This window comes from Lissotriton helveticus, chromosome 5_1 (assembly GCF_964261635.1).
Source record: "Lissotriton helveticus chromosome 5_1, aLisHel1.1, whole genome shotgun sequence".
Taxonomy (NCBI): domain Eukaryota; kingdom Metazoa; phylum Chordata; class Amphibia; order Caudata; family Salamandridae; genus Lissotriton; species Lissotriton helveticus.
In genome coordinates this window covers 1,532,350,184-1,532,378,063 of record NC_136065.1, presented here as the reverse complement: position 1 = coordinate 1,532,378,063, position 27,880 = coordinate 1,532,350,184, and the positions used below count along the sequence as shown (strand labels likewise).

General features: G+C 43.7%; 1 protein-coding gene across 2 annotated transcripts in view; it reads right to left on the bottom strand.

Moving 5' to 3' along the window:
* Nucleotides 1-27,880, bottom strand: part of EIF2D (eukaryotic translation initiation factor 2D) — a 260,577-nt gene that overhangs the window by 40,311 nt on the left and 192,386 nt on the right. For both annotated transcript variants that reach the window (XM_078644570.1, XM_078644569.1), the window contains 5 exons: nt 21,545-21,590; nt 20,649-20,752; nt 19,939-20,097; nt 19,084-19,173; nt 4,012-4,107 (listed from right to left, as the gene is read on the bottom strand). In XM_078644570.1, the coding sequence (XP_078500696.1) occupies nt 4,012-4,107; nt 19,084-19,173; nt 19,939-20,097; nt 20,649-20,752; nt 21,545-21,590 (495 nt within the window). The remainder of the gene's footprint in view (nt 1-4,011; nt 4,108-19,083; nt 19,174-19,938; nt 20,098-20,648; nt 20,753-21,544; nt 21,591-27,880) is intronic.

The following is a 27,880-nucleotide window of genomic DNA, read 5'->3' as shown; positions in this document are numbered from 1 at the left end:
ATGGTGAACAGGAACAGTCTCCTGCCTAAAGCTTCACGTTCTAGACGCCAATATGGACAACTACAAGCTGAAGAAGTCACTTTTCCGGAGTGCCTGAGTGTGCCTCATTCTTAGGAGGGCCATAAAATCAAAACAACTGGATGGTACTGCATAGGGGTAAACTTCCCAAACTGGGGAAAACTAGAGGAAACATGTGTACCAAAGGGCCACTGTTGAGTGTCTGCCACGAGGTCCGGGGATAGAGAGGAGTCCATCAGCACGAGCGTCTCCCCAGAATCCACTCAGAAAGCGAGAGGACGTTGTCCCTGTAAGAAGGTGAGAGACAGACTTCATACAGCCCAGCAGAACCGATCCAATAAAGTGTGCTCTTCGCCTTCTCTGCTCTCTACAGCCTCAGACTCTAAGAGGTAAGGGACCGGACCTCTGAAAGTTGTACTCATTAAAATATGCCCTCCCAGTGGGTGCTAGTATTTGGCTGGTAAAGACGACATCCACGTGGCAGAGAGAGAGAAACCTTGCATATGGTGCCTCACTTTGTCATTGAGGGAAGGTGTTCAATATCACAACCAGTTCTCGAGTTTCAATATTTACTCCTTGTCAGCTCCTCTCTAACCTAAAATTCCTTATTTGTTGTGGTATGACGAACTTCCTCTGTTTTTCATACACAGACTATTCTTCAGAGGTCCTCTAGTAAACAGAGAGTTACGTGTGGCATAGTTATTCCATGAGCGAGACGTACAGACAGTGTGCCGCTCAGCATATGTTAACTCCTTGAGATACTCTGAACTTGCCTCTAGGTTCAGCTGTTGCAGCGCGCCCAAGGAAGAACAAGAGGGGAGAGCAGGAAGAAAATCCAAGGGAAGATGGATCGGAACTTCTCGGTAGCACACTGGTACTCTGGGACAGTAAGTATCTACACGTACATTGAATTTCAACCACTCGTCACCTCTAGGCAATGGAAGAAGGCCGGTCTCTCGTGATCATGCGTGTAAGATAGTGCTTGCTATGGGAAGCTCTGAATGTAACTACATTGAGAAGCATTTTGCAGCCTTGCCACTAGATGGCAGGGTATTCAAAGGTTTGAAAGAGAAACGATACGACATACAAAGCATTGACAAAGCCAATAGGTCTCGCCTCACACTACACATTTGCATGCCTGCAAAATGACGCAATAAAGAAAAGTCTCTCAAGGGGGAAGTGTGAACCTCTATTTCCTTGGAGAGAATAATTTTGACCATCAAAAGATTGGTTCAATTTCTCAATTAGATAGTTGTATTTCAATTTCTTTCACAATAGAAAAAAATCATTGATATTTTGTACTTAAGTCAATTTGAAAATAAGAAGGTGATCCCAAACTGCACAACAGTACAGTGCAAGTAAAATAAGTGAGTGTGACGTGCGTTGGTACTATACAAACTACTCAGACCTTTCGGAGGGGTACTGGTGCATGGGTCAGCTCGGGGGTTGCTGGGAATAGAGCCCAATCTGTGGTAAAAAAACAATACAGTGAGAACACGTGTGTAACAGTGTGAGATCTCAGATGAAGCCATACAATATGCAATGGATAGCCCTCGACGATTGGGTTACTCTAATGGATAGAGGGTGTAAGAGAATATGTAATGATGACGCCTCACTGAGAGTGGTATGTGATGGTAAGAAACATGTAAGTGAACTCACTAACAAGAGACAATGGGGTCAGGCAACCTGTGACATGTGGTTGCCTCAAAACGATGCGCTGAATCAGTCGGTCACTTGACAGTTGGATCAAAAACACACCCCAAAAACGTAAACAGTAGGCCTTCTTCATAGTTTACGTTTTTGGGGTGTGTTTTTCAATTCTAGTAATGATCAACTCTGCATCAAGCAATCATTGTGAGAATCCCACACTGTTGCACACGTGTTCTAATCGCAGACCACATAACATAAGTGACTCAGCCAGACCAGTGATTCATTTTCAACCGCTCGAATATATTGACACATACACGCAGGGCATAACTGTATTTTCTTTCAGTACAGATTGGTGCCCCTGAGCAGACCCATGCGCCAGGTCCCCTCGAAAGATCCCAGCATTCATCCTACACATTGGGCAGGTTAGTTGGCCCTCTCAACAGTACCACATATAAATTCAAAACTGTGTCCAATGTGAAACAGACCCACTGATAGATATTTTCTCCTCCTTAGGTGCTTCCCAAACCTATGTCCTGATTGACCCTACCTAAATTGTATGCTTAGGGCCGAAATGTTGACAAGGCAGTGTACTGTTTTTTTATATGATTCTGGAGCATTTCACTTTGTGTCAGATTGTGTATCAACCGCTTTTGCATCCTGGATCAGTCACTATTTCATGTATATACTTTGTATAGCACCAGCGCACTTCACACTCACTTATTTCACTTGCACTGCGTCATTTGGGATCACCTTTTTTTCGAATTGAATCAATGATTTTTTTCTATTGTTAAAGAATGAAATAAAGCTGTTTTACTGAGAAATGGAACCAACCTCTTGATGATCAAAATTACTCTCCCCCAGAAAGTAGAGGTTCACACTTCCCCTTCTCTTGATGGTCAAAAGTACTCTTCCCCAGAAAGTAGAGGTTCCCACTTCTCCTTTGAGGGACCACTGTTGTTCTTTATTACTTAATCACCCGGTCTCAGGGTTACTGGGTTTCCGCCTTTTTTTATACATGCAAAATGGTGCAGGACCCTTTTTTCCTTTCCTTTTTATTTACCAATCCACATTGGATCAGTAAATAAGTAGAAACAAAGTGCAAAAACAGGTGAGGGAAGCAACACAGAGGCATGGGTGGGAGAAGCAACATAGGGGGCATGGGTGGGGGAACAAAGCGGAGGACGCAAGTTGGGGAAGCAACACGGAGGGCACGGGTGGAGGTCAGAGAAAGGCAATGGGGGAGAGAAGTACACTAGGAGACAGTTGGAAACACATGCACTCCCTTTGTGAGCTTAAGACAAATTAAATGTGGTTCCCTAAATAAAAGCAGTGGAAGGACACAAGTAAATTGTCAATGCTCCAGAGAGGGACAGACACAGGATGAACAAGGCAAGTCATCGAATAAAAAGCAGACAAATGAGAGTGACAGTGAAGCTAACCAATAGTAATAAATGAGCAGGCTGCAAGCCTGTCAATGTACTTGGTACATCCATAATATGTCTTTTGCAAGCGATAGGCTCGACCAAAAAAGGTAATATATTTTTAGTTTTCTTCTGGAATTGTTTTTTTATCTGCATGACGTGCATGGCAAAATAACCGAGTGGATTAATATATCCACTGCAGAGATCAGGTGTAATATTTAGGCTCAAATCCCAGCAGGCCTAATTCAATCTTCCACTGTTTTTCGACTGGCGCTAATTTGTGTCTGATACCAACATGAAGTGAAATATAGCTGTACGGACCCTGCATTCCACCATATTAGGTACACATATAATTTTAACACTCTTATTTTTAAGTGCTCCCACTGTTGGCATATATGGGAACTGAACAGTGTTAAATAGATTTGATCAGAATCACACATGAAGGTGAAGTGGAGTAGAAGGGTTTAGAACTCAAACACAAGTTTACCTTTACCAAGTAAGATATTCGCTTTGACAGTAATCTAATAAACTTGAAAGAAAAGAAAAAACAGATCTACTGCTCAACGGGAAACGGCCTTTACAACGAGGTAAATACATTACATGCCTTTGCCTCGCATTTTTTAGCACACATATTTTTACCACAAATATGCATTTACAACACATGCCAATTCCACGTATTTAAGGTAAGTTGGCAGGGTGGGGGGGTCTACCACCACAAATACATTGTTTTTAAATCTAAAAACAATGCATGGTATTGGCATGCAATGTAAATGCATAATTGCGGTAAAAACATGTGTGCTAAGAAATGCGAGGCAAATGCATGCAATGTATTTACCAGCGTTGTACCGTGGTACAACCCTGCTCAACAACCTGCAACTTATTCACTAAGTCACATAACCTTCCAAAACCAGAGTTGGCTTACCTGGTAATAAGGTCATCCCATTTCAGCTTTGCCACTTCCTGGTACTCTGAGCGCTCCAGCAGGCAGTCGCAGAGGATGGGGTCCACTATCACCAGGCTAGGAGGACAGATAATTAAGGTCAGAAAAATTAGTTCAGCAGTCTATTTTTTTTTATGCAAGGAACAAAAGGTGAAACAGAAGCAAAATACATGTATCAAAACAGCATCAAATAAAGGCAAATTCTACAGAATTCAGCATCAGGAAAAAAAGAAGATGAAACAAGCAATAAACAAATGATTTAAAAAAATAAAAATGGAAATGGAAATTCATTAATAAATGGATATTCAATAATAGCAATACAGTCAGACAGAGACATGCAAGAGAAAAGGGCTCATCCATAATTCATTAAATCATTAAGTCCAATCTGCTATGGGGGCACATATTGCAAACGTACCGGTACTCATGACATGCAATTATATCTCTCCCAGCCTTACAGCACCAGCCTCCCAAAGCACCAGACCATCAGTAAGAACTCTTGTGTCACATGGACCAGTCCATATCTAAAGTGCGTATTCAAAAACTTTCAGTATCCAGATTTGGTTCATTGAGGTACTTTCTTCCTCATAAATGAATGGCCACCTATGGCATAACAAAGTTTTGCAAAAAATAAACCCACTTCGAGTAGAGTGCCTTGAGAATCAAGACTTCAACATCAGACGGTGATAACATGTGGAATCTCCTTACTAGAATGTGCAGTTCCACGAAAAGACTAACACAATTCTACAGGTGGTGTGTAGAATTCTAGTGGAGGAAATGAAGATGTGATGTAAACAGTGCTGAATTCAATAACAAACAGGGCAGAAATCTCAACAATCAAATCAAATTACTTAGGCATATGGAGATTATTTGAAAAGAGCAGTGCTTCCAAATCAAACCTTTCCTAGTGGTGGCGCTAGGGGGCGCACAGCGGAATGGCTGTATGATGTGACAGCTCCGCCGGGCAGACACCAACAATGCGGGATTTCAGGTGCCAAATGACCGAACTTTAAGGTACCGCACACAAAAAGTGCAATGGGAAGATGCCGGGAGTAAAACGAAATCCCTCAGACCACTGACGGTCCGTCAATCCCGGAGAAACCAGAGGCAGCAGCCGGAGGCGACCGGAGGGTAAGATGGCGGCCGTCGGAAATGAAATGCCCGGAGTAAGCGGCTGCTGTCCTGATGCGTAACAACTGCTGCACATGACTAACTCCTCACGGGGAAAGTGGAACTTGGAGAACTGCCTGGTGTCCGGAAAGGAGGCGGTAAGGCTTAATTGCGCTGCGAGACAAAGCGCTGGGTGACGGACTTTGAAGGCAATGAGAATCAAAATGGCGGCGCCCATGTACTAAGCACAAAGCCGACTGTAATTGCGGGATGCACCGAAGTCCTAAAACTCCTAGGCTCCCGAATAATGCATGGCAAGTGGCGAGGCAACGCCTGTGCAGAAACTGCTTAATCGAGCTAATGAGCGGGGATGTGCGCGCGTGATTAACAAAACTGCTGCACTTGAAAACGGGAAAGGCTAGGATCACGAAATGGCAGCGACGGGACGCAAAATCTGAGGTGTTCATGAAAGGGACCAGCAGAATACAGTTTGAGAAGAATCATTAGCAGACGACTAACACACCTGCACAAATGAGGATATTGACAGCGATATCACTAAAGAGACGAATTGCATGCTAACCAATTCTGTCGGGTAATGGTGGTGAACACACAACGCACTGACCAGCACAGCTCTGGACCTGCGAACCGATGAAAGGGGGCACTAGATGTGGTTGATGACGGAGACTCGGGGACATGGGGAACAAGCCACCTACAACACCCAACCAATAGCGCTGAAGGGGACTCTGTAGAGGTGGACGCCATTTTCCTTGCCTCAGAAGTCACGATTGCTGAATACATCACGAAGAGAAACGAATGCCGGTGGGGAAAACTTGACGCCGTTAGGTGAGCAAGACAGACTACAACTACACCATAGCCGGATACGTTCAATCCCACACTCTGCATAGGAGACGCCTATCGGGCCATTGCAACGATATAACCCGCCTTCCCAACTGTGCAAGGGTACTGTGAGGGAGCATCAATAGATGCGACATTAGCTTAAATAGCGAAAAGTGAAATATCGTAACGATAATTCCAGATAGATAAGGCCACGTAAAAATCAATGATGGTGCATCTGGACAGACAACAACCCAAGATAACGTTTGAGGCTAAAAAGGTGCCAAAAGGATCTGCGGAGCAGGCGAGCCATCTTCAGAAAGGCCGGCAGAAAGCAATATGGAATCCATCCTAAGAGCCATACAATCAAATCTGCAAGACATCAACGGAAAACTAGATCACTTAACATGTCGAATGGACAACATGGCAGCAAAAATGGACAAACATGGGGAGCGGCTGGAAACGGCCGAAACGCGCATTTCGGCGGTCGAGGACGAGGCACAAGCAACAATTAGCAAGTGTCATGACATGGAAAAAGTCCTCGACGTAATAAAGGCCAAAGCAGAGGAGTTGGAGGCTCGCTCCCGGCGTAAAAACATAAGATTAGCAGGGCTGCCGGAATCAGCAAATACTGGACGCATGGAAGCTTACATTGACCAGCTATGTACAGACATATTTGGAGCGGAAGGACTATCATCAATCTTTATCGTCGAAAGGACGCATCGCTCACTTGCACCGAAACCGCCGCCGGGTGCTGCACCGCGGCCAATTGTGGCTCGCGTATTGAACTATAGGGACCGGGATAATATTCTACGACTTGCACGTGAGAAAGGACCAATTACTCATCAAGGCAACAAGTTAGAGTTCTATCCAGATCACACTATCGCCGTTCAACAAGCGCGAAGGGAGTTCACAGCGGCAAAAGCAAAATTGCGAACAATGCAGATAAGCTATGCCATGCTCTATCCTGCCCGTCCGAAGGTAACATGGGAGGGGAAATCGACAATTCTCTCCAGTCCTAAGGCCGCTCAAGACTTTATAAAGAAAATGTCAAAGCAGAACAAAACCGAGGAAAGAAGAGAACAGCAACAAGACTCGGACTGAAGGGGTGGTACTATACTGGAAACTGTGAGAAACGACGGCCGTAAGGGCAGAATTTGTGTGAGAGGCTGGGATACGCTTCCCCTGGGTAATACTATGCAGAGGACGTTGGCGGAGACATTGGTGAGTGTATGGCCAATACCAAGGCCTAAGTAATACTCTAGACTGAACAGCCTGATCTGCAAGTATGCCTGAGACACTATGTAGAGACCTCAGAGGTACAGATTCACACAGACTAAACGATGAGTGAGCAACGCAGTGATAGCGTGATGGAACTGAGCAACACCCTTCACAGAGGTTGTTAATTGCGCCTGGCATGGGCTAAAAGTGACACACATGAAGACTCAGGGTGAAGAACCGGTTTAAAATGTGGTACAAATGAAGGGTCACACACTGATGTTGAACTAATAATAATGCTAGATGCTATGTGATAACTCTGAACATATTACTGATATGTTTTCAGGAACTCGTGGTTAAGATAATGCAGTCGGCGATGTTGTTTATTTCCAGCTGTTGCATAGAGAAATGGAGAGGTAGTATTGTGAGATATTGCTATGACGTTCAAACACAGATACTATTGTTGTAAAGTAATGCACTGAAAAATTCCAAAAGAGTATGTCTATATATTACAGTGAAGATCTGCCCCCATCCATTAAGTTGGGTGGTGTAATGTACCCTCGGTGGACCTCCAAATGGGTGATCCCCATACAAGTTATGTTACCAACGGATGTTAAATGGGGGATGCGGCTTCGGCAGGATTGGGTTGGGTTGCTGAAGTGGGTGGGGATGGATGGGGGAGGGGTTTTATTCTAGTTAATAGACCAAAGCATTTCAAATGCATTGCTGAAATTCATGTTGTATGGCAGGAGCGAGTAAAGGGTACTAAGCTACCATGGGGTTATGTAAGAAAAGTGATTAGACACTCTTACAAAAGAACTGTTATGATAATGTTACAAAACTTTGAATGGCTCAGACAGTAAAAACTGCCGGAAACACGAGCTTAAACCCCATCACATGGAGCGTACGGGGCTTTACGAACCCGAAGAAAATTAGACAGATATTTGCATGTTTGAATAGGTGGGGAATAGATATAGCATTCCTACAGGAAGCCCATATTGCACCTAACACGCATAAAACTATCGGTACAAAATGGGCGGAATCCACCCACGCATCTAACTACTCATCATATTAAAGAGGGATCATAACGCTATTACGGAAGGGAACAAATTTCAAAACGAGCGAGGTGAAATTGGATCCCAATGGGAGGTACGTCATAATCACAGGGATGTTAAGGGGACAGAAGATCACGCTAGCTAACATATATGGACCCAACGTGTACACACCTGAATTCTTTCAGAAACTGTGGAATCACATGCACGCACTACGAGATACACAAATCTTGTGGGGAGGGGACTTCAATATAGCACTGGTAGATCAAATAGATCGATCTGCAAACTCAACAGAACCACACAAGAAGGCTACAGCGAAAGTCTTAGATATAATGGCAGATATACCTCGGAGAGATTTAGGGAGGCAGAGATACCCAGATGCGACAGGAGCAACACATATGAACGTGGTTCATCAAAGTTGGTCCCGTACTGATTACTGGCTAGGGGCAGATAACACCTTATTATGGACGAGGGAATTACGTACTCTACCTAAAGTCCTCTCAGATCATAACCCGATTCTACTGACGCTCCAGATACCACATTATATCCCACCACCCTTCAAGTGGAGGTTCAATGCTATGGCACTCACAGACACAGTCTACGCTGACACTATACACAAGGCGATAAGAGATTATTTTCAATTAAATGAGGCGACAGTGGAAGACCCGGGTATTTTATGGGAGGCATTAAAGCAACTATACGAGGAGTATGTATAGGTACATCGGTAGGAATATTACGGGACATAAGACAACAGATCAAGAGGTGTGAGACTTGCAAGAATGAGCTACAGACGGACTATGAACACACACACGATCCAGCACTACTGGGGGATTTGCGACAAATACACACTGAACACCAAACCTATCTAGAGGATGAACTAAAGTATATTACTAAAAGACACATAGCTAGGAACTTTGGTGAAGGGGGCAGGCCAGGCAGAATACTAGCGGCTAAGATATGTGAAGGAATATTACAGGTAAAAGCGGAGGAGGGCACTCTAATGACGCACACGGAGGGCATATTGCAATGCTTTGTGAATAATTATAGCGCATTGTACTAGTCACAATCCACGGCACCTCCCTCAGAAGTCCTGAACTATCTGGAAGATGTGGCCATTGCATGGCTGTCGGATAATCAAACGGAATATCTGTCGCTGCCAATAACTGTAGAAGAAGTGACAGAGGTGATACAGTCATTACCGAATAGGAAAGCCTCTGGCCCAGATGGGTTTACCTGCGAATTTTACAAAAAATATGTGGATATGCTGGCCCCCCACCTGGTGGCTATGTATGGAAATGCATTTGATCAATCAGAACTGCCCCCAACACTTAGAGAAGCAGTAATAATAGCCCTCTTGAAACCAACTAAGGACCCAGAGATTTGCGAATCATTTAGGCCTTTATCGCTGATAAATGTAGACTCTAAGATATTAGCGAAGATCCTGGCAGTCCGGTTGCAACCATTGATGACGAATCTGGTTCTTCCGGATCTAGCAGGTTTTATACCCACCAGAGCCACTTCCCATAACACTAGAACCCTATTCGCCCTCTCTCACTATTTAATACCCTCTACTAAGGCAGTGGTGGTTATGTTAGATGCCGCCAAGGCCTTTTATTCCATAGAATGGCGATATATACTAACGATACTGCAGAGAATGGGCTTCCCCCCGATGTTCATACAGTGGGTGTCCTTATTATACACGAAACCGATGGCCATGGTCAGGATAAATGGGTATATATCAGACACGTTTATCATTGAGAGAGGGATGCGGCAAGGATGCCCTCTTTCGCCTTTATTATACGCGTTGGCCTTGGAACCGCTGGCCTGTCTGGTCCGACAGAAACACAAGCAGTCGGCATTGCAATTCCCTTCCAGACCTCTGCACATATCATTATACGCAGATGATATGCTCTTATATGTCCGTGATCCCGAACAAAATTTGGCACCTCTGTTGAGGGAATACATAAAATTTGGTAGACATTCTGGCCTCACCATAAATTGGACCAAGTTATCAATTATCCCCCTAACAAACACAACTACACCACATGAAACTGAATTCCCTTTAGACTGGCAAACCGATCCTATCAGGTATCTGGGAGTATGGTACCATAGAAATCCCGAAGTGGTCATCCGCACAAATTATGGGAGAGTTATCTCTGCTCTAGAGAACAAAATTAAACGTTGGATACAACTGCCGCTCTCACTTGCAGACCGCATTGCCAACGTAAAAATGAATATCCTACCCAAATTTCTCTACCTATTTAATAACATTCCCATCCCTCCCCCAAGTGCAGTTTTTAAAAACATAAAATCATTGGTACTAAAACTGATTTGGGCGGGCAAGCAGGCATGCATAGAGCTCAGAACATTAACGCTACCCTATGGAAGAGGAGGGTTCTGTGTGCCAGACTTCCTATTATATTACTTGTGCGCCCAAGCGCAATATGCTGCCTATTGGTACCATAAAATACCTTATCTCACACATACTGCGGTGGAGGCGGGGGATGCAATGCCGGTTCCACTGACAGCCATAATAACACATAAACAGCCACCCTTGCACGCAGAAGACATAAACACTATTGATACCACGGCAAGGGCATGGCAAAGTTTGGGACAATTAGCACATAAAGTACCGTTATATGCACCGGCCCTGCCTCTACACTTTCACCCAGAGCTCTCAGTAACTGGGGAGACTGTGGGTATGGATTTGCTGCGACAGGAAGGATTCGACAAGATGGGAGACCTATTTCATGAGGGACAATTTAGACAAGGACGGAACTTGACATACATTCAAAACCAAACCTTAATGTTCCGATTCACATATTACAGGCTGCAGAGAGCAATACAAAAGCTATATCCGGATTACCCAGCTGAAACAGCCAGCTTAGACACACTCCAACTCATATTGACGACTTCCAACACCTCACATCTGGTATCAAGGCTCTACTCAGTGGCGCAGGCAGAAATCCCGTATACTACTGATAAAGCCAAGTCGAGATGGGATGCACGGCTTGATGACCCACTAACCGAGAAGGAATGGCAAACGACATGTGCATTAGTAACACTGCTCACGCCTAATGGCAACTTGCGCATCATACATTTCAAATATATCCACCAAACATATTACACGCCGGTTAAACTACAAAAATATGGGCTACAAGAAGGAGGCAACATGCAAAAGGTGTGGGGTGGATGGGGCTGATTTTCTTCATTTGGCTTGGAACTGTGTTAAGGTGCAGACATTCTGGGAGGAAGTGACCACTAAACTCACAACCATGGTAGGAACCGAAATCGCATGCACGGTAAAAATCTGCTTGCTGGGTCTACTGATAAATGTGAAAGCAGAAAAACATAAGTTCTGTGCCATATCCTTATTGTTAGCAAAACGTCAAATTGCTCAGTGTTGGGGTAGCACAAAAGCCCCGAAGGTGATCCAATGGTTTCAAGATATGTCTTATTGTAGAGATCGATTATTGACATATGAAGAGGAACTGCCGGCCCGATCTAGACAGAAAGATTACTGGTGATTCTTAACGGACTATATACGTACCATCGATATGGATGAGATACTGTAATTCAAGGAATGTCTATTGATTCATGCATGGAAGTAGGTGAGCACAAGCTACCCTCGCGATATTGTCTAAGAAGACTATTCATGAAATGTTTACACATAGATATTGAATGCAGAAATGTATTGGTCTCAGTTATTGTTTACAGTTTGACTTTAATTTGTACTTTTTCATGAAAATCAATAAACAATTTTTTTTTAAAAACCTTTCCTAGTACATCTTTCCCTCTATACTCTTATGCTTTTCAAAAGGACAGTGGTTTACAATGGCACTGCTGGGCCAGTAGACCCATACACTTTCTAACACTGAGTGAATATGAAAGGGTGCTCAACAGGCAACTAGGTGAGTGGGCCCCTAGGAGATCAAGATTCAGTGGCAGTGTGTGGGTGTCCCTTAGGATGTTCCTGTAACAGGGTAATTGCGACAACAGTCAATAATCTTCAATAAATCAATTGTTGTAAGCTTCTGGGGTTTATAATGTGGTCGTGAATGTGTTCCAAATTGTGTGTGTGACAGCTCTGGAATGTATTTGTGTTTCGGGATGAAATCCAGAATTTTGCAGTCGTTCATTAGACAGCAAGGAGTCAATCTTATGTGCAGGTTTTCTTTATATTTTAAACAGGTTTTTTTGTGTTTTTTTTTTTACTCTAAAACCAATAGGAAAAATTACCTTTTTGATACTGTTATCCATGGTTCTCCCTCATTCATAACAGGTTAGAAATGAAGGGCCCCATCAAGAACCCAAAAAACGATTCTAAAAGAACATTTCCACTATAAGAAGTGTAGCGCACTTGTGGACTAGCATACATCAACATGTGTGAACTGTGCCCGTGAATTGGTTAGTCACCTACCAGTTTACTAAATTCCTACATGTCTCACCACGAAGGTAATTGTTCCTTACTTAAGAGTGCGCAAGAAATTTAGACTGGAAAATGTGATATGGTATGGAGGACTTGGAGGAAAACGTCTCTGTTCAAATTAAATTTTGCATAAAAGAAGGCAAGTAATGCTCTTCATTAGAAACGCCTGGAGATTGCCCATGCACCAGGCATTCCAAGTTAGGAGGAAATTAACACAAATGAAGTACGGAACAGTAAGACCAAAATGGGATTTAAAAAGGATAAAGAGAGATTGATGAAATGATGCATCACTTCAGTTTCTAAGGAAATGTTTCAGAAGAAATATTAAAATATGCTGCAATAGCCCATCAGTGATGTGCTCAGAAATCCAGCTAAATCCCAGTTGAGGCCAAAATGGAAATACTGGTCAAAATATAATCCAAAGAACTTGCTCAACGCTCAGAGACAAAACTCTTGCAGCTTGGGAATTGTTTCCTAGTCGATTCCCTCCTTGCCACTTGTACAATAGCAATGTTATATTCTGCTAAGCTAGTGTTTCAGCTAGCTGCAAAGAAAAGAAGCATTTGCAATGCAATTGGTCTCGCCTTTGGGACCTTATATGTATTTAGCTATGCAGCACATTTGCCGAGGTGCTGCAACATCTACTATTCTTTAATATGAAGGGAAAATAAGCACCAAACTGTGTGACACGCCAGGTATGGGAACATATGGAGAGAAATATTGCATTTCAGCAGACAAGAAGGATGGGCACAGTCTCGGGCGGAAGCGGAAGGAACCGGGGGTAAGAGAAGGCCAAGGGAGGATGTTTGAATACGGCGTGTGCTTGTATCTCCTGTGAACTGGCGGTGCTTTGACTGTGTATACAGGGTTTGTCAGTGTACAGCAGAATTCTGTACCCCTGTGTAAAGGGGGAGGCTCTGAGTGCACGTGCTCCTAGAGTCCGTATCTATGTGCACTGTAAGAGCCGCTTTGTACAAGTTTGATTTGAGTACATCTGTGCACAGTGAGTGAATGCACCCAGTATGTGCCTGCATTTATTTTATGTACACCAAGGGTCTGTGTTGCGTGTGTGCCCGTGGCTCTTATTTGTGCGCCTATGTCTGCGTGCAGTGAGTGACTGCATCTTAAAGCACAGTGAATGTCTGTTTATTTTTTGGGGAACAACCTGCACCTCCATGTACAGTGAACAGGGCTTGTACCTCTGGGTTCATGTGTGTCCTCTTCGTTGTGTAAAATGATCGCCCTGTAAAGCCCACCTCTACTTCCATTTTCTGGAGTACCTTGAACGATTGTGTACATATGTGGCACTCCCCCTGTATACCATGAGCGCCCTGCACCTCTGAGAAATGGAATGGCTGGCACCTCCGTGTAGGGGTGAGCATTGAGGGCGATGTGAATCAGTGTTAGTCAGTGTCAGTCAGTCAGTGTTAGTCAGTCATTGTCAGTGTCAGTCAGTCAGTGTCAGTCAGTCAGTCTCAGTGTCAGTCAGTCAGTATCAATCAGTCAGTGTCAGTCAGACAGTGTCAGTCAGTGTCAATCAGTAGTGTCAGTCAGGCAGTGTCAGTGTCAGTCAGTCAGTGTCAATCAGTAGTGTCAGTCAGTCAGAGTCAGTCAGTGTCAATCAGTTGTGCCAGTCCGGCAGTGTCAGTCAGTCAGTGTCAATCAGTAGTGTCAGTCAGTCAGTCAGAGTCAGTCAGTGTCACTCAGTCAGTGTCAATCAGTAGTGTCAGTCAGTGTCAGTCAGTCAGTGTCAGTCAGTCAGTCAATGTCAGTTAGTCAGTCAGTGTCAGTCAGTGTCAGTCAGTCAGTGTCAGTCAGTCAGTCAATGTCAGTCAGTCAATGTCAGTCAGTCAGTGTCAGTCAGTCAGTCAGTCAGTGTCAGTCAGTCAGTCAGTCAGTGTCAGTCAGTCAGTGTCAGTCAGTGTCAGTCAGACAGTCAGTGTCAGTCAGTCAGTGTCAGTTAGTCAGTCAGTCAGTCAGTGTCAGCCAGTGTCTGCCAGTGTCAGTCAGTCAGTCAATGTCAGTCAGTCAATGTCAGTCAGTCAGTCAAAGTCAGTGTCAGTCAGTCAGTGTCAGTCAGTCAGTGTCAGTCAGTCAGTCAGTCAGTCAGTCAGTCAGTGTCAGTCAGTCAGTCAATGTCAGTTAGTCAGTCAGTCAGTCAGTGTCAGTCAGTGTCTGCCAGTGTCTGCCAGTGTCAGTCAGTCAGTCAGTCAGTGTCAGTCAGTCAGTGTCAGGCAGTGTCAGTCAGAGTCAGGCAGTGTCAGTCAGAGTCAGGCAGTGTCAGTCAGAGTCAGGCAGTGTCAGTCAGAGTCAGGCAGTGTCAGTCAGTGTCAGTGAATCAATTAATCAAGAATTTGTAGAGAGCACTACTTACCCATGAGGGTCTCAAGGCGCTCGGGGAAAAAAGGGGGAGGGGGCTACTGGTCGAACAGCCAGGTTTTGAGTAGCCTCCTGAAGGTGAGCAGGTCTTGGGTCTGTCGTAGGCTCAGTGGGAGAGTGTTCCAGGTCTTGGCAGCGAGGTGGGAGAAGGATCTGCCGCCGATGGTTGTTCTTCGGATGCGAGGGACGTTGGCGAGGGCGAGGTCGGCGGAACGCAGCTGGCAGTTGGGGATGTAGAAGAAGAGTCGTCTGTTGATGTAGGCTGGGCCGGTCTTGTGGAGTGCCTTGTCTGCTTGGATGAGGAGCTTGAAGGAAATCCTCTTGTTGATGGGGAGCTAGTGTAGGTTTCTCAGGTGGGGGGGGATGTGGCTGTGGCGAGGTACGTCGAGGATCAGGCGTGCAGAGGCGTTTTGAATGCGTTGCAGTCGTTTGATGAGCTTGGCCGGGGCTCCCGCATAGAGGGCGTTTCCATAGTCGAGTCTGCTACTGACGAGGGCCTGGGTGACTGTTCTTCTTGTATCTGTCGGGATCCACCTGTAGGTCTTGCGGAGCATGCAGAGGGTGTTGAAGCAGGAGGAGGAGACTGCGTTGACTTGCTTGGTCATGGAGAGTGTTGAGTCGAGGATGATTCCCAGGTGGGTGTCGGGGCTGCTCCCAGTGCCGTAGGCCACCAGGAGTCGTCCCAGGCTGAAGGGTTGGAGCCAAGGATGAGGACCTCCATCTTGTCCGTGTTCAGTTTCAGTCGGCTGATCTTCATCCAGTCGGCGACGGCCTTCATTCCTTCGTGGAGGTTGGATTTGACGGTGAGCGGGTCCTTCGTGAGGGAGAGGATCAGTTGAGTGTCGTCGGCGTAGGGGATTATGTCGAGGTCGTGCTGTCGGGCGACTTGTGTGAGCGGGGCCATGTAGATGTTGAACAGTGTCGGGCTGAGGGATGATCCCTGGGGTACGCCGCAGATGATCTTGGAGGCTTCGGATCGGAATGAGGGGAGGCGGATGCTCTGGGTTCTGCCGAAGAGGAAGGAGGTGGTACATACCAGGGCCTTGTCTCGGATCCCTGCGTCGTGGAGGCATGTGCATAGTGTGCAGTGGCAGACGGTGTCGAAGGCGGTAGAGAGGTCCAGGAGGATGAGGGCCGCGGTCTCACCGTTGTCCAGCAGGGTCCTGATGTCGTTGGTGGCGGCGATGAAGGCAGTCTCGGTGCTGTGGTTGCTGCGGAACCCTGACTGGGATGGGTCCAGGATGCTGTTTTCTTCGAGGTATCAGGTTAGTTCTCTGTTGACGATCTTCTCGATGACCTTGGCTGGGAACGGAAGCAGGGAGATGGGCCGGAAGTTCTTGAGGTCTCTCAGGTCCACCTTGGGTTTTTTGAGTAGGGTGTTGATCTCGACGTGTTTCCAGTTCTCTGGGCAGGTCGCGGTCTCGAAGGAGAGATTGATGACGTTGCGCAGGTGGGGTGAGATGGAGCTGCTGGCTTTGTTGAAGATGTGGTGCGGGAGTGGGTCTGACGGGGAGCCGGAGTGAATTGTGCTCATGGTCTTGATGGTGTCATCTATGTTCACGTTGGCCCAGGCTGGCAGGGGGTCGTGGTTGATGGTGTGCGGGGTGTCTGGAGCGTCGATGTCTGTTGGGGCTGTCTGGGCGTTGAAGCTGTCGTGGATGTCAGCGATCTTGCGGTGGAGGAAGGTCGCGAGGGAGTTGCACAGGGCTTGCGATGGCGGAATGTCGTTGGTGATGGAGCTGGGGTTGGAGAGTTCCTTTACGATGTTGAAGAGCTCCTTGATGCTGTGTGCGTTGTTGTCGAGGCGGTCTTTGAAGGAGGTCCTCTTGGCAGACCTGGTGTTTGCGGATGGCGTCTTTGTGGGCTGCGAGGCTGTTTGGTGTCTTTTCTCGTCAGTCAGTCAATGTCAGTCAGTCAGTGTCAGTCAGTCAGTGTCAGTCAGTCAGTGGCTGTCAGTCAGTGGCTGTCAGTCAGTGGCTGTCAGTCAGTGGCTGTCAGTCAGTGGCTGTCAGTCAGTGGCTGTCAGTCAGTGGCTGTCAGTCAGTGGCTGTCAGTCAGTGGCACGCGCTCACAATGAAAAAGAAAGAGTGCGACCCAGTTAACGAAGGAGACAGTATCATGCCGCCAGTGAGAGATCCAATACCGCTGGGCGAGGCTAAAATGAGACAGGGTGGCAACAAGGAGGGATTGACATGCCTTCGGTACAATCATTGCAATGCCTTTTGCATAATTTGTGACACCAAACGACGCGCACAAATCAAAACTGAAGGCGGAGCTGGGACATAGCTTCTGGAATCGTATTGATTCCAAGAAGCCTCGTATGACGAGAGCAGTGCATGCGTTGCTTATGTCAGGCCGAGACCTAAAAATGGAGGGTTGAAAAATCAAGAATGCCTTGATGAATTTAAAGATCCGGAATCTGGGCAAGCAACCAAAAAGATGCCCTTTGCCAGGAGAAACACTTCTTCGAACCATAAAACGTGAGGCCAAAATATCAGAATTAGCCAGAAGCTACATGATTTTTAACTTCAGATGAGTCAACAAACCAGCATCTCCTAGGGATTTTTGCCACCCCAGATGGAATGCAAACTCCAGACAATGAGTGTTCTGTTTTGTGTTGAAAATATCCCTTCAAAGAGCATCAGCTCTCGAAGACAAACATTGGAAGGCCTTGACTGATCTCCCACTAATGTGGAGCTGCAGTTTGCTGAAGAAATCTGCTTTCACATCTCTTCCCTGTAAGGAAGAACGTAACCAGCAGAATGTTCAGCTCTAGGGGGCAGTCCTAAATCTGACCAGCTATGACCAGGGCCACTGGAATTATGTGCCAGGGAACCACTAAATTATGCAGTAGGGTTGACTAAATTATGTGTCACGAAAACAGAAATTATGCGGTACATTTTCTGATAGTATTACTTCAGTGTTTTGTGAGTTTTATACATGGTGATTCTGTCTGGGCAAAGATTTCACATCATTAGTACCAGTTTAAGAAACAAATACAGAAATATTAAACTGAAAGATGATCAGTTAACCTTTGCACTGGGCCTTCCACTGTGCTTGAACACATATCCCCACATTTCTATTAACATCTGATCCATCTGAGCTAGAAACAATGTATTTGTTTAAATCTTCAAATTATGCAGCAGATGATGGATTATATGGCAAAGGCTGGAAATTCAGTGGCCCTAGCAATGACGCATGCAGCACAGGATGGAACCCAACACCCTGCTACCCACTGCTTGCATAAGGAATCTGGGATCAGTATGACAGTCGGAATCAGGCCATTAAATTGATCCTCCACCAGCATGTCAGACTCTGGGCTCCACCAATGAAGACATTCAAATACAGAGCCTGGAACTGCAAACTTTGTGCCCCGTAAGTAGACTGTCAGAGTGCAGCTATCCTCAAAATGATGCTGCATAGTCCTCATGTGAAGACAAGCCTGTGTGCTGTCATGACTGTAGGATGTCATTTGATCTATACGTCTCTAAAAAGAGGTGCAGATGAACCTCAAGAAGACAAAGGCGGATTGGCATTACAGAAAGAACCATTGTGACCACCTTCGGCTGGAGTTCACAGTGACATGCAGTTATCGAAATGACATTCTCTCCCCATCTTGTGTTAGCTTCAAAATTGGAGCCAGACTAATGATGTGAAGAAGCTTGTTCATGTCATAACATTCGAATATGAGCCTGATCCCGTCTGGCATCTAGTGAACAAAGTATGCAGTAAAGCTTTAACCCCTTTTCATTTTTGAATTTTTGAATAGAACATCTGCAGTATTGGCTGGCATGATGTATGAACAGTAGGTAGATTTAAAGTAAGCTTTCCCTTATCCCATCGACTAGAAATGCATGCTACAAGAGGACAACAGCAGCTTTCTGCAGCCCAAACAAGAAGTCAGAATGATGTCTAGGATAAATCTCTAACTGTGCCATGGCAAGAAAGAGCAGAGAGAGATTGTTTTGAAAAATACACACTATGGGGAAAAAAGTTAGACCCACCTTTCACACATTTAAAGTTACAGCCACTTACTTTCTATTGACTTCATCAACAAGCTCATTGTTCTTGACATAGCTGATGACAATGCTTCGGACGTCGCTGGCTAAGAGATAGTCTCCTTTCCTTAAAGAAACAAGAGCAATAGGTTTGTTAACAGCTCAGTTAAGCCCTGCTCAACCTGAACGAAAGGTGATTTCAAAGCAATTTATGACAGGCTGCTGTATCTGAAAATCTGGTGCACTGTGGAGGGTCAGTCATGTCTTTGAGCTCCGATAGCATTAGAATGACAGTGCACTACTTCCTTTAGCCATACAGGGCAAACAGCCTATGACAAAAGTTCCACATTTCACCTGAGACCTGCCCACCTCTACTTGATACAAAAACAACACCCCCTTTTGTACCACCTTTACTTGATAGCAGACATTGACGCACTTATTGTGGATACCGCCAGCGTCAGGCAGTGATGTATGTGTGTTACTTAGAAGAGTACTACATATGTTTTCCCTCCTCCAAAAATTAGGTATTCAACAAAAGCACAACTCTTGGGCAACGAAAGACTGTATTTTATCACTGGGTATGCAGCTCTACTGTTAGCCATCTTGAAATTGATCTTTGCATCTGAATCTTTAATCTATCCATCCTGAAATATGTCCTTGGATGTGAAGCTCGAGTGTTGGACTCGTACTTAAATCCAGAAGATGGTGCACATGTAGCATACATAGTTCTAAATACAAACTATTACAAGTTGACCTAAAGACAAGGCCTTCCTCCAGGGTGCTTCTATGCAACACTGAACCTTGTATGTATTAGTCCCCGCTAACGAAAATCATAATTTATGACCGACATGAGCTGTTTAGATTCACAGATAGATAGTTTTCCATACCGTACCTGTGTCCAGACTCCTTGAAGAGTGGCGCCACCCTTCCTGATATGCCATACAGGGGTATAATATCCGGAGGCTGAAATGTGGGATCCCCACTGCCTTCTTTGCTTTCCGAAGTTTCAACAGCCGCAGACTCCATATCTGGCACCACAAATGATCTGATACTTAAACAAGACATGAGATTGACAGGTTAGAATTTTAATTATGGATGTCGAAGTAATTTCTGGCATTTACGCTAAGACTGATGAGGTTCCTTGGAATGGCCACATGCCTTCACTATCAAACATGTGTAAGGTGATGGAGTACAGAAAAAGCAGTACAAATATTAAAGATGATGGAGTTGAACCTTAATGCTATCTGGAATACTGATTGTGCTGGACACAAGTCTCTGCATTATGCAAAAGAGGCAAGTGGAAATTGAGGGAACCTTACCTTCCTGTGGTCCCAGTGATGGGAGGTGAGGGAGCATTTTCCCATGCAGTCCTAAAGAAGTAGGTACTGGAGCCCTGGCTCCATGTTATCCCCTAGTTGAAAATAATTGTAGCCTAGCTCCATCCTCTCCCAAAAATGGGAGTGGATGGTGCAAAGATGGGTGGTGATGGACCTCAGCTCCAGAACTATCCTAAGGCCAGTGTGATGATGCACAGGCCCACGACATTTCAAAGTTGAAAGTAAAGGCACTCTGATAAGCAACGTCCGTCTTATGATGACTTACTCATAATGCTTCCAGTCGATGTCCACAATGCTCTCTACTCCTTTGGTCAGTTCCTTCACCTGCAGGACCTTTCTCTGTTGCATACAATGCAGGAACTTTGAGAGCTGTAGAAACCATGGAAAGGCAACACATTAGCACTTGTGTTTGATCAAAGGTAGGCCGATTATAGAAAAGCATCAAACTGAACCATAATCAGACGAAAACCCATTGCTGTAGTTCTTCCCACAATGCACACAATAAAATAATATAATTTAATAATATCTTATTTTCCTTGGCCTGAATACTGCCGTCCGGCTACTTGTAAGCACTGTAAATAACAAGTGTCAATATATTTAAAGGTACACAAACTGTCAGCCTTATAAAAAGTGCGAGCTAAGGACATGCATAGACTACTAGGATGTCACAACTGTCCACCTCAATTGTGGTGACCTACTGGACCTATGCAACCACAGAAAAATAAATGTTCAAATATATAGCGAGTAACCTCCATCACAAGATACAGAGCAGGGCCTTCCATTGGAAAGATATCTGAGCAATGCAATGAGACAACATCTGGGCAAATAAATGCAAAGACATCTCAGCAGCACAATGTCAAGATATTTGGTCAGTGCAATGGCAAGCGTAAAATATATTGACAACACAATGGCATGATGTCTGGGCAAAGCAAATATAATGACATTTGAGCACAATAACGACGAGCTATCAGGACAACGCAATAGTGAGATATAAGGACAACGCAATGGTGAGATATCAGCACAACATACTGGTGAAATACCTGCACAAGACAATGGTGAGATATGTGCAAAGTGCAGGGGCAAGATGTCTCAGAATTTCAACAATGAGATATTTGCACTACCCGCCATTTAGCCCCCGGCAAAGATTTAACAATTTCTCACCTTCTTGTAGCTCGACTTCTTAATATCCACCTGCTGTCCTTGTGGGCTAACACAAACAAAACAAGAAAATCATGAGTTAGCAAAACCAAAGCGATGTGCAGCAGATGGTGATATTTACCAATGGACTTAAATGATTAAAAAAAATAAACATTTAGTTGATATCACGTGGTAAATCTAGTCAAAATACCCGACTATACATCTACCGTGGATATTAACACATGCTTGGCTACTTTGAACAAAACCAGTTGTTTAAACCCCTCAGCTTCTTCCTTATGGGGCACTTCGTGGTGAGGTGGGTGGCAAAGAGCGGCAAAAAGTAACATGTCAACAACTCTGACAATAAATAGCCCAAATCAATGCACATGCTAATTCAAGACAGCTCCGTACTGACTGCATCTAATTGATGTGGAAGCACAAGAAGTAATAAAAGTAAAAAAGTTGATTGAAAGGGATCGGACGTGAAGTAACGAGTCTAACTGAAAGATTTTCTCCTCAAAAAAACAATAATGATGGTTTGTTGGGTCTTGCTCCACAACATAAATGTGGAGCTGGTGTGCATGTACAGTAGAAGTCTTGTTGCGGCTAAGCTGCCTACTTTAGCACTTGGACATTTCAGCAAGTGACCAAATATCGTGTGATCCTGGGGAAAACACTTAAATACTCAGATACCTAAAATAAATGTGAATAGTAATAAAACTGCACAAGGAAAATGTTTAGAACTGCATTTGATGGTCACATTATTGAATTGTCTTAAGTCTATTTATGTACAGCGCACCCCTGCTCCCTAGCTAAGTTCACTCTATACAAATTCAATACTCTAAAAATAGAGGAGGGATGATCCAGTCCTTTTCAAATACTGTTACTGCCTCTTGGGAGTTTCTCCACATAACGTCGAAGAACAAACCACATATTTGCTATGCTGCCTCGAATCAGAAGGTTATACAGCAGTCTAATACAGTCAAAGACAGAGCACTTTATAAAATTCAATTGAGTGAATTGTCTCTTGCCCCAGCTGCTGCTATCAGCCGAAGCTAGGATATAAACTTATAGATCTAAGCACGCTCTCTTTTGATTGGGTTAATTGCTCAAGGTTCACAGAACAGTTAGAGTTACGATGGAAGAGTCCATATTATAACAAAAAACTGTCCGTGCGTTTCGTTCCGATTAACCACTTCAGGGCTACAAGCAAAATCATAATGCAAACATAAGTGTTTTATTATTTCAAAAAAGGCCAAATAAAAATAATATGTACAATTAAAATCCAAAAGCTGTATTGCTGTGTCTGGAATCTCGCTTGTAACCTTGTTCCCATCTGTCTGATCTATATGGCCATGAGTGTATCCACTCCCTATGTCGTATACATCATGTCACAATTGTTTGGCCTCCATTTTTTCAAACACATCAACTTATTTTTCAATAATTTCACATATCTTCTGTAATCAAGAAATACATCATCGTTATCAGGATTTTATTCAGATTTTAGTCATATGTCAACATGATTTCAATTCCATAAATATAATTAGTGTAGAGAATCCTTTAGTACAGAATTTCAAACTCCATGTGTACATCTGAAGAGCACGGGAAATTGGATTAATCTCAATGAACTTTAGCACCAACAGCAGGTGAATTAGACCCCATGAAAGGGTTATATTCATCAGGAATTTGTCAGCGCAACAATGCGAAGAGACTGATGCGATCCACATTTATAACACAGGGATGTGTTGTATATAAAAGTATCAATAAGATGCCTTTTTGATGCGACAATTCCATACCTCAAGAGTGCGGATAATACTCAGAGTTAGCACATTTGGACTATGTATGATTGATGTCATGGATCTTCCAGACGTGAATCAGTATTTGACATTCTGGGCTAGCATCAATAGGCATTACAATATTCAGTAATAAACAATGACCCACTCTCTTTACCAGAAACCATTGAGGAGTGGAATGCATGACCACTTTTAACCAGGTATAAATGCTAGATCAGAGATGTACATCGGACCCTCTGTTCAGGAAGGTCGAGGAAGGATCTGCAATTTCAAGATTGTGAGATATGTCGTTCATAACAGTTGGAATATGACGATGAGTGAACTAAGTTACAAGATGACCCAATAGAAGGATTATGTAATTTACCCTGTAAGCATCTGTTCTTGGCATGTTGTGCTGTAGATTAACATGCTTTGCAGAAGTCCGCCATCTAGTGTTGGGCTCAGATGATTACAAGTTATTTTTGTTCCAAGAAGTTTTCTCCGAGTCACAAGGCTGTGTAACTTCTCTTGGTAATACTGCGCATGGTCATCAACGTCATCCTCAGATTGTTTTGCCGTTTATATCTGAGAATGTAAGAATGCTGTGTATGTAAGAAATGAGATGGCCATGCATTAGATAGGAATATACAATGTATAAACCGCAACCTACACAAGATTTGTTATTGGGAAGGAGGTTGGCGCATGTGAATCTACAGCAACATGCCAAGAACAGATGCTTACAGGGTAAGTAACATAATCCGACCGAGGCATGTGTGCTGCAGATGCACATGCTTTTCACAGACTGTAAAGCAGTCCCTCTCTAAAGGTAGTGGTTAACTTGTGGGGGATGCAGTAGTTTGAAAAAGAGTTTTAAGTACCGCTTGCCCAACATTTGCTTGTTGGCGTGCAAATACGTCCACACAATAATGCTTTGTGAAAGTATATTGAGTAGACGATGTTGCTGCTTTACCAATCTCAGCAAAGGGTATGTTCACTAAGAATACTATGGAGGCTCCAATTTTTCTGGTACAGTGAGCTTTTGGGGAACAAGTAGAAGTCGTTTAGCGTTTATATAGCATGTTTGGATGCATTTAACTATCCATCTTGAAATGTTTAATTTTGAAATTGGCTTTCCCATAAAAGGAGGAGCAAAGGCATCAAACAATTGTTTTGTTTTTCCAAAGGCTTTAATCCTGTCAATGTAGTACATTAATGCCCTTTTAACAACTAATATGTGTAGTGCCCTTTCCGCAACTGTGTCTGGTTGCGGGAAAAAATAGTAAATCAATGGACTGATTAATATGAAAATTAGAAACCACTTTTGGTAGCAATTTTGGGTTAGTTCTGAGCACACTATCACAATGTAGTTGAAAGAAAGGCTCTTCAAGAGTTAGCGCCTGAATTTCACTGACTCTTCGAAGGGAAGTAATAGCAATTAAAAAAGCAAGTTTCCATGAAAGGTACTGTAATTGACAAGAGTGTAATGGTTCAAAAGGATGACCCATTAATCGTTTTAGGACAATGTTTACATTTCATGCTGGTGCAGGTGGAATTCTAGGAGGAAATACCTTTTTAAGCCCCTCCATAAATGCTTTGACAACTGGAATTCTAAATAGTGACATGTGGTGTCTGTTTTGCAAATATGCTGCAATAGCTGCAAGATGTAATGTTTTAGAAGTGTATGCTAACCCTGCAGTTTGTAAATGCAAAAGATAAAAAATAATGGTTTTACCTTGGCATGAAGAGGGTTGATGTCTTGTTTGTGGCAGAAGACAACAAAGCATTTTGCTGCATAACACTTGTGGTTTACGAGCCTCTTTATAAAATCTTCACACAGTCTTGATGTAAATTTAAGTATCCAAATTCTAAGACGTCAGGAACCAAATTGCAAGATTCATTTCTTTGGGATTGGGATGCCTTAGTGGCCCAAGGTTTCTGTGTGAGAAGGTCCGGGTTGAGGCGAAGCTTCTCGTCTGGGACTAGAAACATCTCCATGAGTGTTGAAAACCAAGGTTGAAGAGCCCATGTTGGAGCTATTAGTATCATGGTGAGAGACATCTGTCTGAGTTTCCTGACCACTAATGGAAGTAGTGGGAGAGGTGGAAAAGTGTATGCAAATATCCCTGACCAACTTATTCATAGAGCATTGCCCTTGTATTGATGATCTTGATATCTGCTTGCGAAGTATGATCATTTCATGTTTTTTTTTGTTGCAAACAGGTCTATTTCTGGAAATCCCCACTTGTGAAAGTATGGTTGAAGCACACTGGGGTGAATCTCCCAGTCGTGGACTTCTTGTTGCACTCTGCTTAAAGAGTTTGCAATTTTATTGCTTGTCCCTAGGAGATACTGTGCTAGCAGTTGAATGTTGTGGTGTATTGATAATGTCCATATTTTCTGTGTTAAGTGAGATAATTGGAGAGAGAAAGTCCCCCCTGTTTTTGTAAATAATACATACTTGTCATATTGTCTGTTTGAATTAGGACAACTTTGTGCGGTAGGTGAATTAGAAAGGCTTCCATTGCTAGATGAACAGCTTGCAGCTCTAGATGACTGATATAGAGATGCTTCTGTTTGGAGTCCCACACTCCCTAAATAGTAAGGTTGTGGAGAGGTGTTCCTCAACCTATTTGGGAAGCATCTGTTAGAACTATTTAGGGAACTGGGTCCTAAAATGGTTGCCATTTGGATAGATTGTGTATATTCCACCATCACAGAGAGTGACATGTGCAGCTGTTTACCAACACTAGATCGTGACGTTGACCCAGTGATTGAGTCCATTGTTTAGAGAGACATTGTTGTAGTGGTCTCATATTTAGTCTGGCATGTGGGACTAGGTGAATGCACGATGCCATCATACCTAGAAGTCAGAGAAAAGTTTTGTCAGAAATGTGAGTTCCTGTTTGAAACTGCTGAATTAATGTTATTATGTTGTGTATTCTGTGTGTGGGTATGCTAACGCTAAAGTGGCGTTGAGCATTGCCCCTAGATACAACCGAGTAGCTGTTGGTTGTAGATGAGATTTTTGTAGGTTGACGGTAAACCCTAGTTGATGTAGTACGTTTAGGGTCTTTAGAGTGTTTTGTTGGCAAAGGTTTAATGTGTTTGCTTTGATTAGCTAGTCATCTCGATAAGGGAAGACGTGAAAGTTTTCTCTGCACAGATGTGCTGCAACCACTGCCAGACATTTTGTGAACACTCTTGGTGCAGAGGTAATGCCAAAGGAGAGAACATTGAATTGATAATGGTTTCCTAGAAATTGGAATCTAAGTTACTTCCTGTGCGCAGTATGAATTGGTATATGAAAATAGGAGTCCTTTAGATCAAAGGTTGCCATGAAGTCTCCTTTTTGTAATAAAGGGATGATCTCTTGTAGAGTGACCATATGGAAACATTCCGATATTATATAATGATATTGTGGTCTGAGATCTAGGATGGGCCGGAGAGTTCCATTGTTTTTGGGAATAAGGAAGTATAGTGAACATAAATTGTTGTAGAACTGGTTCTATCGCTCCTTTTTGCAACAAAGCTGTTATCTCTTGTTGCAAAAGGATTTGATGTTGTGTGGATAGTTTGTTTTTGCAAGGTGGGAAATTTGGAGGAGTTGTTATGAACTCCATTCAATAACCATGTTGGATAATGTCCAAGACCGATTGGTCTGTTGTAATTGAATTCCAATTTTTCAGAAATAGTTGAACAGGTGTTAGGTGTTGTGGGGGAAAGGTAAAGGAGTCATTGTTTGTTAGTGGTATTTGAGGAACGGGCATTGTTTCCTCTGACTCATACTTTAAAATTGGTCCCTCTGTAAGAACCTCTGTAGAAGGTTTTTGTTGTAGAGGGTTGTCCCTGATTTTTATATTGTGACAGAGATGTATGTGTGGTAGCTGATCTTGCCCCCCGGTTTGTAATTTGTCCTACGAAAGGAACCTCTGTAGGAGTTTTTTTTGTCAATGAATGGAGTAATTATCCTTCCTTTTACTGGGTGTTTAAATATTTCATCTTAGTGAAGTGTCATGCCTTTGAGCAATGGTAAATATTGTGACCCTCTTTGCGCATTAGGCACATTCTCAAACAGGACATCCTCCTCAATTGAGTATTTACATAAAGGTACTTGATGAAATGTGGTTGCCCTTGCTATCAGATCCTGAGAAGCAGATGCATTATCTGGTGGTGATGGAAGACTAGGATATAAATCAGGATCAGAGTCAGCGTGAGGTTTTGTATCATCTGGGATATCTTGATCGTCTCCTATTGTTGACTGAGGAGATATGTTACCTGGTTCAGTCACCTGTGGTGATTGAGGTGGTGGAATAGGTGGTGTTCGTGGTACAGGTGAAGTAGGAATGGGAATGCTCACTGGTCTAGTTGCAGAATCCTTTCTCTTCTTCTTTAGGGGTTGAACAGGAATGACCAGAGCCTCCTCAAAACTCAACTGCTTCTTAGGAGTATGTTGTTTGGTGGCTGTAATATTATTTCGTTAGTTCCTGGCTAAATTTGGAGCATTTTTTGTTTAGGATTGAGCTTTTCATGAAATTGCTCCAAGATCGGCTTCAGAGGAGATTTTGGATCTAAAACAAAGCATTTTTGG